Source organism: Populus euphratica, unplaced genomic scaffold, assembly GCF_000495115.2.
Source record: "Populus euphratica unplaced genomic scaffold, PopEup_1.0 scaffold26.1, whole genome shotgun sequence".
Classification (NCBI taxonomy): domain Eukaryota; kingdom Viridiplantae; phylum Streptophyta; class Magnoliopsida; order Malpighiales; family Salicaceae; genus Populus; species Populus euphratica.
In genome coordinates, this window is record NW_011499896.1 from 266,897 (window position 1) to 278,668 (window position 11,772).

General features: G+C 27.1%; 1 protein-coding gene across 1 annotated transcript; it reads left to right on the forward strand.

The window, feature by feature from the left end:
- Positions 1-9,124: 9,124 nt before the first annotated feature.
- LOC105132010 (2-oxoglutarate (2OG) and Fe(II)-dependent oxygenase superfamily protein) lies at positions 9,125-11,184 on the forward strand. Its single transcript, XM_011035259.1, has 4 exons — positions 9,125-9,455; positions 9,555-9,586; positions 9,713-9,919; positions 10,697-11,184. Exons 1-4 carry the CDS (start codon positions 9,239-9,241, stop codon positions 11,009-11,011), a joined length of 771 nt encoding a protein of 256 aa, XP_011033561.1. The 5' UTR covers positions 9,125-9,238; the 3' UTR covers positions 11,012-11,184.
- The last annotated feature ends 588 nt before the right edge of the window (positions 11,185-11,772 follow it).

Sequence of the window (11,772 nt, forward strand, 5' to 3'; positions counted from 1 at the left end):
TGGCTACTAAATAAGAAAAAAAAATTAATATTCAATTGGGGCAAGCGGAGGAGGTTAGGGTAACAGAGGGACCTCCCAGTTGGTGAAATCTACTAATATATAACACAAACAGAGTAACTAATTACGGTGCTTGCTCAGCGGATTCGGATCAAAATTTAATTTTAATATAAAAGTATTTCCTGACGCCGTTAGGATTTTAAGAAAAAATTAAATACAAACTGAAAATTTAACGAATCATTAAAATTAACATTAATCATTAAAAAAACTAATAAAATTGGTGTTTTTTATGTGTATCTCCTCGTAAAATATTATTTTATATTAATAATTTTTTATTTTTATTGTTTAAAATATTTAATTTATTAAAATTAAATTTTATAATTTATTATAGTTTTTTTAACATGATTATCTTAATATTATGATTTATATAGTAGGTTTAGTGGATTAACCCAGTTAATTTAAAATTTTTTATTTTATTTTCCAATACCATCTTGATTGAGGATATATGTTTTTTATTTATATTGAATTTATTCTAATTTTATATTTTTAATAGTGAGTTTGTGGAAATTGAACTTTATTATTTATCCTAATTTGTTTTCTATGAGATTGTTTTAATATCATGACCAGAATTACGAGTGTCAAGAGTTAAATCGGGTTGATTTTGGTTATTTTTTAATTTATTTTTTATGAGATTATTTTTATATCGTGATCAAGATCATAAATTTGATAAGTTAACTCAAATTGACTTAAATTGTTTTATTTATGTTATTTTTTAATTGATTTTTTTCAACGTTAAAGTTTAATTGATTGGAAATTAGATCCTATTATTTGTTTTGATTTATCTTTTTATGTAGTTATTTTAGGTTTAGAAGGTTAGCTTATATGTTATTTTTTAATTGATTTTTTTCAACGTCAAAGTTTAATTGATTGGGAATTAGATCCTATTATTTGTTTTGATTTACCTTTTTATGTAGTTATCTTAGGTTTAGAAGGTTAGCTTGTGTTATTTTTTGTGTTTTTTTAATTACTTGTTTTAATTTTATTATTTAACACTGAATTAATAAAAAATTAAGTTTTATAATTTATTTTATCAATGATTTAACAGGTTAACTCGTATATTTAAAAATATATATAATTTAATTAAATATATATATATATATAAACTCTTTTATTTATAATTTTTTTTATATATAATAGATGTGTTGAAGATGCTTGATGATCTTTCTTTTTTGCATTAAAAGACATCACCTGGGCTTGGCAAAGTGATGATTAAATAGCTAGTGAAAAAACTAATAGATGTTTTATAAATCATTATTTATTTATAATAGTATTTTTAAAATAATTATATTTTTTATTTTTTTTATTTAATATTTATTTATTAAAAATTATATTTCATAATTTATTTTATTTTTAAAATTAAAAGAGCTTTTGCTTTTAGTTTACACCACTTCGTGAAGCATTATTTATTGTAATAATTTTTTTTGTTTAAAAAAAAATCTATATATTTTTTTTAATTTCATTATTTAATATCTAGTTTACTAGATATCAACCTTTATAGTTTGTTATGTTTTGTTTTATATCTAGTTATTTCAGTTTTATAATCCATGTTGCAGTTTTAGTGGGAAGTTTTTGTTTTCATTTTGTATTTTTTTTTAATTTCAACTTTCAACATCTAGTTGACTAAAAATTAGGTTTTATGATTGTTCCAGTTTACTTTCCTTAAAGTTATTTTTATCTTATGGCTCGAGTAGTGAGTTTTGTGAGTTGACTTCGGATTATTTTATGGTGTATTTTTTTATTTTATTTTTAATTTCATCATTTTAATAATAAATTGATTGAAAATTAAATTTCATAGTTTATTTTGACTTGTTTTCTATTAGGTTATCTTAATCAAGTAACTCGAGTCATGAGTTTTATGGGTTATGTTGAGCTATTCAGGTTTATTTTTAGCTTGATTTTTACGAGACCATCCTAGTCTCGTGACCCATGTAATGGGTGTAGCGGATTAATGCATGTTAACTCGGTTATTTATTTGTTTTTAAAAAATTTATTATTCAATATTAAGTTGAGATTCAAGTTTATTAATTTTTTTTATTGGATTACCTTGGTCTCATGACCTTTATGAGCTTGGCAGACTAACTCAACTAACTCAAATAATTTTTCTATAATAATTTTTTATAATTTTATTATTCAACACTAAATTGATTGATAAACTGACATTGCAATTTATTATAATTTACTTTATATGGGGTTATCATAATCTAATGACCTGAATCGCAAATTTAGTAGGTTCATCTAAGTTAAACTAGGTTGATTTAATATATTGTTACCTCAATATTTTTTTTAAAATAATATCACCTTGAATTTATTTATTTTTTAGTTAAACTGAGTTTTTAATAATTGTCTAGGTTATCTTCAATCTCGTCAAGTTAATTAAATTATATTAGATTAATTTTATTTTTTTACTAGAAAAATGTTAGCAGTGTCTAAAAATTTGTTTTTATTTAAAAAGAATTTATTTGACCGATAGCATAATATGGGTTAATGATCTAGTAAATATAAAATAGAATTTATGCTAATAATAAAAAAACTAAAATGGGAAGATAAGGGGTAATTGTAGATAAAGAAACATGTTCTCGTGTCTATGGCATTTAAGTTTTTTAGAAAAAAGTAAAAATTAAAATTCAATGGAAAAAACTAATTTTTTATAGTAGTTTTTTTTTTAAAAAAATTTAACTTAACTTGTGGATTTAAAATTAAAACATGTCAAACTTGGTTTAATGTAACATGTCTAGCATAACAAGTCCAACTCTGACTCATTCATTCAGTTCAAAACTCCATTTTATAAAAATAAATCAAAGGAACAATCATTTTATTATTTTATTTAAAGATAGAATTTTTTTTTACTTATCAAAATTGACTCATTTGACTTTGAAATCTTTTTTTTATAAACTCGATTCAACTTAAATTTTGTTATCAAATTTATTGTTTAATTACACAATAACAAAAATAGATATACAAAAAAAAAGAATAAATAAAATACAAGAAAAAACAAAAACAAATATCATAAAGGCTGTACAAAAAGAGCAAATGTTAATATTAGATAAAAAAAATTATAAACTTATTAGAAAAAGTTGAACTATACTTTATTAAATAATATTTTGGATACATTTTTATTCATTTATTTGAATGAATTTTAATTAAAAAATTTTAAGCCTTTGACTTTGAAAAATACATATTTTAGGATGGCATCGATTCACTTTATTTATTTTTTTTAAAATATGAGATTACTATACCTTTAATATAAACAAATTAATATAGTTAACTCCTGCAACTTATAACTTGAATTACAAACTTACTTGGATGTAATAATATTTTTTTTTAAATTCATTTTTCATCTAATTACACCACTCAAAAAACAGATATGCAAGTGATAAAAAAAAATAAAGATACAAAAAAAACATGTCAGGGGTTGCATGGAAAAATCATTTGCTATTATTATAAAAAAATGTCATGGTATAATTTGAAAGGGAAAATTACCTTAGTATCTTATAATTTAATCAAAATTACACATGCATGCCAAGTTTTGAAAAATTATAATTTGCACTATAAATTTGGGTGTGCGAATAACCATTTACATTAATTATTTATAAGATTTTCATTATTTTTCATTTTATAACTAAAAGGCTCCCATCAAGTTAAAATAACAAAAATGCCACAATAGCCCCCACCCCACCTCCACCCCAAATTTGAATCCACACTATGCACCCGCATCAACACTTCACCATATTAAAAAAAAAATCAACAACACTTCACAGTGTCGTAGCTCATATTTGCACTTGAAATATAACGCCTGCAATATTTTTTCTCCTTCATTTAGGTCGATGTCAACCTCTAAACTGTCAAATTAAGCAACAAGCCACAACTAAGTTTCAAGGGTTTAACGCTTGAACCCTAATTTTAATTTTTTTCTTTAAAATCACCCAAAAAACAACATGGTTGATGGATATCAAACAAACTTGTTAACCTGATTTAATATCAACTCGAACCGAGTCAAGTAACTTTTCATGGTGTAAATCTACTTGAAATCTATTAATGATTCCATAAGGTCCTCACAAGTTGAAACCAAACCGGATCTGTAAGCCTCCCAACTGATAAATTGCTATAATTTCTTCTATCTCGTGAAACCAAGTTATTGCTCACTCATTCGAGTGGAAACTTGCTGTAAAAAGTCTATGCTAACGACTAGAATTGTGGCAGTTAAAAAGTTAATTATCCATGTACACACATCCAGCTAGATCGTCCATGTTAAATCATCAAAATCTTAACTTCATTGCCCTTGGCTAGTTTTAGTTAATCCCTGGTCGATCGACTTTAGGGTGATGATGATCATTGATTGAAATTACGGGGGAATTCGGTAGGGATTCCATGGGTTCCTTTCCTCTATCTTTTGCATCTTGATTTACCTTTACCAAAATGGGTGGTGGTTGCTGCTCAAGCTTTTATAAATGCCACTACCTTGTTTACTGATTTTGTTATTGCTTCATGCCATCAACCATATCTGTTATCCTTGGTATTTGTGTTCCTTTTGTTGCGGTTTGCTTTGTAGTTTTGAAACGGTAAATCAATCTAAAATTACAACTAGATTAGGTTTAAAATAATAAAAAAAATAAAAATTTAGCCGCCTGGTCAAAACTTGAAACCAGGGTTTTTGGATTGGGTCAATCACTAAATTAGATTTAAAAATTATGATATGTAGCTTCATACCAATTTATAATAATTATACAACAATTTTATAAAAAAAGTTATTGGCTAGTTTAGGGAAGTATAAGCCTAAAAAACCTAAAGAGGAAATTGCAAACTTAAATGATAAAATTACCTGATATTCACAATAACATTGATGCTCGTAATTAAATTTTTCATTTTTTTTAAAGTTGTTGTATAAATAAAAAAGGAAATTTAATGTTCTTGAAAAAAAAAAACCAGAGAGAATGTGAATTCAGTATTTGCCCCCAAGCAAATCACCTTTCATTGAAACATATTTTGGTATTTTTTTTTTATTTTTTTTTTTAAAGTTATTATAATCTTATAATTTATTACATAAATTTAATAAATTAACTTAATTTAATTTAAGTTTTTTTATTTTAATTATTGTTTTTTTATATTTTATATTTTAATATTTTTTTATCGATAATTGAGTTTTATAATCTATTTTGTTTTGTTTTTATATGAATTTTTTGATTTCATAACTTCGGTTGGGATTTGGTAAGTTAACACAAATCTCTTTTTATTTCCTTTTTAATTGATTTTTTTTAAAATTAATTTTCAACATCGAATTGATTAAAAATTAAATTTCATAATATATTTTAATTTATTTTTTATTGAGTTATTCTTGTTTTATAATCCAGGTTATCGACTTTTTTTCCTTTTCAATTTGATTTTTTATATTTAATTGATTAGAAATTAAATTTTACAAATTGTTTTTGATTTTTTTATATAGAATTATCACAATTTCTTAACTTGAATAATATATTTAATAAATTAACTTGAATTAATTTAATATATTATTATTTTTAATTTTTTTAATTAAATTATATTTTTAGTTGTTATTTAAATTACTGTTGATTCTCCCACGTTAATTGGATCACGTTAAATCAACCCCGCATGACTTCAAGTATTTACACTATAAAACACCTTAGCAGTATCAGAACCTCTTTTCACATTAAATAATAATAATAATAATCCACGCCAACCTCTGGAATAAATTCTCATGCATCACAAAAATATGATTTTTGTAGGATGGATTGTTTTCCTTCTTCATTTTTTTTTTGTCGTTTTAGCAAAGGGAGATGAACTTTCTTTTCTATTTTCATGTAAAACAAAAAAATAGTTCTTAACATGGTTGGTCTTAGATTTTACTAATTTTGATTTTTCATTGAAAATAATTTTGAAATTATAATTTTATTTTACTTGTAGCATTTATTATTACTTGGTACGCTCTTAATTGGAAATGAAGATTTAATTTGGAGATTAATTTTTTGTTTTTCTAAGCATGTTGAATTTTTTTTTCTATTTATGCAAAAATTAAAAAAAACATATATTTTTTATTTTTTTTATTTCTATTAGAAAATGAACACATGTCAAACCATCAATTGATTCAATTTTGTTGGCTAAAGATTAAAACAATTTTGTTGGCTAAAGATTAAAACAAAAAACTAAAAGGTATGAGAAAAACTTCATTCACCCGCATCTATATTGTGAATTATAATAATAATATATAATAATTTTTATTTTTATTTTTTCACATGGTTCTTTTTTTTGTGCTTATCAAGTTTTTATTTGTTTTTTCAAACTAGTTCTTAGTTTGCGTATTTATTGAGATTTAAAATTGATAAATTATTTTAATTTATCTTTTATATTTTTATCATGATATTAAAAAAAATATTTTAATAAGTTAATGTTAGATTTCATAAAATATAATTTAGTTTTGCTGTTTGAATAAAAATTTAAATATAGCGACCAAAATAAAATTAAAAAAAAAGAACAACCCTTTCATTGTTTTTTAAAAAAAGTGATTTTACGTTTCATCCTTTGTTTTTTGTGTTTTTTTTGTTATTAATATTTTTTATTTTAATTTTTTATTTGATTGCGTGTTAATTAGAATTTTTCATTGATAATTTATTTTTTTTATTTTTAAAAATAAAAAATATAAACTTGTAATAATTTTAATATTTATAAAACTCAAATTAATAATATTTAAAAAACAAAACTAAAATTTACCCGATTAAACTACATAATCTCAAATATATACATATATGTGGCCGCGCCTACCACGTCATCTCGCTGAACTTCACAGGCTACAGCTCGAGCTTGACCCGACACCCACTTCACCTGTGATGGCACTTGCTTGTCCAATTCCCTCAAAGATTCATCAATCTGCCTCCCGGGAGTCCGAAAGGAAACATGAAACTTCGTCTCATACACAGATCAATTAAATGCAAAATATAAATAGACAAAAAAGAAATATTAGACCCCATTTTCAAGGTTTTGAAGCACAAATCTTCCAAGAACATGTACGGCTGAAAGATTCAAGAAAATTATCTAGATTAGATTTCATGGTTCATTTCTAGAAAAACTATAATCTATAGCTACGAGATTTATGCTTCAATTTTTTTAAAAGAGAAAAACACTGATACCGATAAAAAAAAATTATTTATTATCTGGGTACAAGGTAAACAATTCCACAAAATAGAGATAAAATTATTTTGAGTGCCTGAACTTATATATTTTTAACAATTAAACGTCTGATCTTTAATTTTACTTAAATAGTTATATGATATTTTTATTTTATAAAATAAAATATCTAAGTAGATGTATTTTGATGAAATGATGATATAAATACTAACATCTAACAAAATATTTAAGGTTGACGTCATAATAAAATGTCAAAGCAATTAAATAAAAAGGAAAACTCATTCCAAATCCAGTTGAATATTAAAAGACTATATATATCCAGTTGAATATTAAAAGACTATATATATATATATATGTCCAGTTGGAATTGGAGGGGGGGGGGGCATCATCGAACTTGTCGTTGACCGGTCCGATGACAGTTCTGACGGTGTCCTCGACAGTTCGGACACCCTGTTTAAGTGGAGAATTTTCTTTGGCATATCTGCAGACGCTTGAAAAACAGACCACCACGAAGATCGGCACCACTTGAACACTTGAACAAAATCTACATGAGCTATTTTCTCCTTGTCTTCAACCTAATTGAACATGTATATAGAATAATAAATTAATTTTAATCACGTGATTGCAAAAAAAAGTGAATTTATTTCAGATTACATGACAGTTCTTTTTTCAACGAACAAAAAAGTTTATTTTTATTTGTTTCGGTAGGGACATAATTAAGAAAAAGAAGAGTAATAAATCTGAAGTTTGTTGGGAAGTTGATTCAGGGTTGGCTCATGTTTGATATATTGGGAAGTTGATTCAGGGTTGGCTCATGGTTGATATATATATAATAAGTGGTTTTTTCTTATATTGTTGTCTCGCTAGTATAAAAGGAGATTGACAGAGGGAACAAAAAAAGAAAAAATAGGTTTGAATACTTATGATTTATCAAAAAAAAATCTTATCTTTAAGGATTGATTTGTTTTAAATAAATAAATAAATTATTAAACTCAATTTTTTTTTTTAGATTAACGTGGGTGTCCGGACCAGCTTGCGTGCACCACGACTAATCCCGCAGGCCCTGAAGTTAACGACCATGTAAGCCTCCAGTTGCCATCATATGAGCAACTAAGGACTTGAACCTGAAACCACGGAGCGAGCAAACCCCTTAGTTCCAAGTCTTTACCACTTGACCACCACCTAGATGGTTTATTAAACTCAATTATTGATCAACCAAGTGTTGGAAGATAAAATTAAAAATTAAATTAAATTAAAAATAAGTTGAGTTAACCTAAGTTAGTCTATAAAACCTTAATTGTAATACTAGGATAATCTCTTAAAATCTTTTTTAAATTAATTTATTTTTAATTTCATCATTAAATATTAAATTAATTGAAAATCAAACAATATAATTTGTTTAGATTTGTTTAGATTTGCTTTCTATGGCCTTATCTTAGTCATATGACTTAGATTTGATAGGTTAACTTGGGTTAATTTGATTTATTTTTATTTAGATTTTATTTTTAATTTTATTATTCAATATTGAGTTGATTAAGAATTTAATTTGATATTTTTTATTTATTTTTTACAGGATTATTAAAGTTTCATGACTTAGTGATGAATTTAATAAGACAACCTTAGCTAATCCAAGTTGATATAATATATTGTTGTTTTAATATGTATTTTTTAAATATTACTTTAATTTTTTAATTAAATTATATTTTTATTAATCATCTAAATCATTATATTAAAAATTTCAAGTTTATATGTTACGGTTTATTTTTTTTTACTAAGAAAAACATATTAACAATATCTAGAATTTTTTTCACATCCAAAAAATTGATTTAGCCTGTAATGTAGCGTTACTTTGAAAATGCATACAATTAGTCATAAAAATACAAACATGCTCTTAAATAACTAAATAAAATTAAGCAGCTACAGAAGTAGCAACAGCCGCTAGTTTTTCTTAAATAAAATCAGGGCAAACTGCGAACCCAAAAACAAGCAGGACTCCGTCACCCAGCCAGAAAACCTTTGACCGAATTCGCGAAACCGAAAAACAAAAATGGAAGCGCTTCTAAGACAAGTCTTTGGCGACTCATCAGACAGCGAAGACATAAGTGAAGAGAAAGTAGATTCGGTAGACGATGTTGGATGCCACTCAACCTCGGACCGAAACTACCCTACCTGGGAACCCATCAAGGAAATCAAAGGTTTATGGTTGTGCCGACACTTTCTCTCTCCTCATCAACAATCTACCTTCCTCTCCGCTATTCAAAACGGTGCGTGCGTTTCCATCCAATGCTTTGATTCTTCTTTTCTTGGTTTAATTTAATTAATATTCAAGAGAATTTCGCTTCTTATAATCTGTGGAAATGCAGAGGGATGGTTTCTTGAAGCCTCCAACAATCAGGTGGGGACACGGCCTAGAACTGAACTCGATTCTTTTTTGAATCAGAATTAGTGTTTTAGAGTTTAACATAATCATGGGCTGGAATATTGATGTGATTTTGTGATGGATATTCACTGTTTCTTGTAGGCTATGAGATTTGGAGATCTTCCATCCTGGGCCATTGAGCTCTCTAATTCTATTCGTGAGGTGGTTCTATACGGTGATCGTACCCATGAAGCTCCTAGCTGTGCTGGCTCTGATAGTGGCGAAGCCGCCTGCTGGCTGCCTCCTGATTTGCTGTCGAGAGAACCCTTTTTTGATCAACTAATTGTAAATGTATACCAACCAGGTGAGGTGCGACTTCACTTTCTACATGACCCGCAGATAAATTTTTCATGTGAACTTTTATACTGCTAAGCAAACTACGGTCGAACCATATCATTTTAATGGCAATGATACTTCCTTCATATGCGGTTGCTTTATTGAGCATTTGCAATGTTTACTAAATTGCTATAATCTGCATCCATGGATACCGGTATCAGTTTCCTGCATAGAGATCCAAAGCGAAAACAGAAACTGGAAATTGAAGACATTGATATGCATTTTGCCCATGGCATTTATATTATAGAAGCATTTCAAATAATTGCCAAACCAATCAATTTACTCTGTTAGTCTTTTTTTTCTTGACAAGTATACATAGGTGGGATAGATGGCTATAAGTTGTGGTTAGAGAAGGCTAAGAATCATTCCTTGTACTGTTTATGCTTGTAAAATTTCAAGTACACTCTATTTTGCTGTTATACATGTCTTGCTTGAAGTCTCCGTAATGCATAATTTAATGTGTCTTATGTTGCCTTGGAAACATAGTTTGAGAGCAATTGGGGATAGGTCTGCTTGATAACATTAACATCAATTCATTATGTTGCAATTCTATACAGTAAATTTTATCTTTTAGCACTCTGCATTAATATGTTCCATCTTGAGCAACTAATATAATTCTGTTTGCTTTTGGTTGCTAGTTGAGCTTATTTTTTGATTCCATCACTGGTAGATTCAACGTTCTGTAGAGACACAGTGAATATATTACTTTACCTAGATATTCCTTCAATGATAAGATGTTTGCATTTGAAGGGGATCTGTGCACATGTTGACCTCATGCGCTTTGAAGATGGAATTGCCATCGTTTCCTTGGAGTCCTCCTGCGTGATGCACTTCACACAAGTTGGAGAGGTCTCTGAGTGTGGCAAGGAGCAACCAGAGCTGCCCATGATAAAGATTCCTGTTTTCTTGATGCCAGGATCTCTAGTTCTATTGTTTGGGGATGCCCGGTACCTTTGGAAGCATGAGATTAATCGAAAACCAGGATTTCAGATGTGGGAAGGGCAGGAAGTAAATCAGAAGAGGAGAACCTCTATAACTCTGAGAAAGCTTTGCCATGCCGATTAGCAAGGCAATAGCACATTTTCAGTCAGATCTTGAACTAATTTCTTTTGCTTTTCCAATTTTTTCCTCCTGGCATCATGTGCTAATTTGGTGCTTGGGTTCATCAGGATATCTTAGACAGTACAAATACATATCTGATTTATAGCATTTTTGGAAGCATTTGGGTCCGTTGTTTATATCTGATTAGCATACATGTTACTTTTAAAATAAATTGAGAAAAGCTTAAAATTAAACCTCACAACATATCTGCAAAAGAATGCATAAGCATTCAGACTTCAGTGGTGGAGCTAGAACAGTAACAACTGGAGGGCAATGCGAGCAAACGTGTACGATGAGAATGTAAAAATATTACTCAGGTAAATAACTAAAACAGTGAGCCAATAGAGTAAATAAGTGAACTTTGAAGCCATATTTCTCGGTACAGAAAGATACGATACGATGCGGAGGATAGAGAAGTGGATTTCATGAACAACATAAAAGCTTGGTATGGCATCAGCTAATATACAAGTGCATTTCATTTTCATGATAAAAGAAGGAAAACAGAGGCATTTCATTTTGACATATAGTCATGGTTAGTTTTTGTGTTTTAAAAGTAATTTTTTTAAAAATTAAATTTTATTTTATTTTTTTTATTTTAAATTAATATTTTTTTAGTGTTTTTAGATTATTTTAAGGTGTTAATATTAGAAATAATTTTTTAAAATAAAAAAATATTATTTTAATATATTTCTAAATAAAAAATACTTTAAAAAATAACCACAACT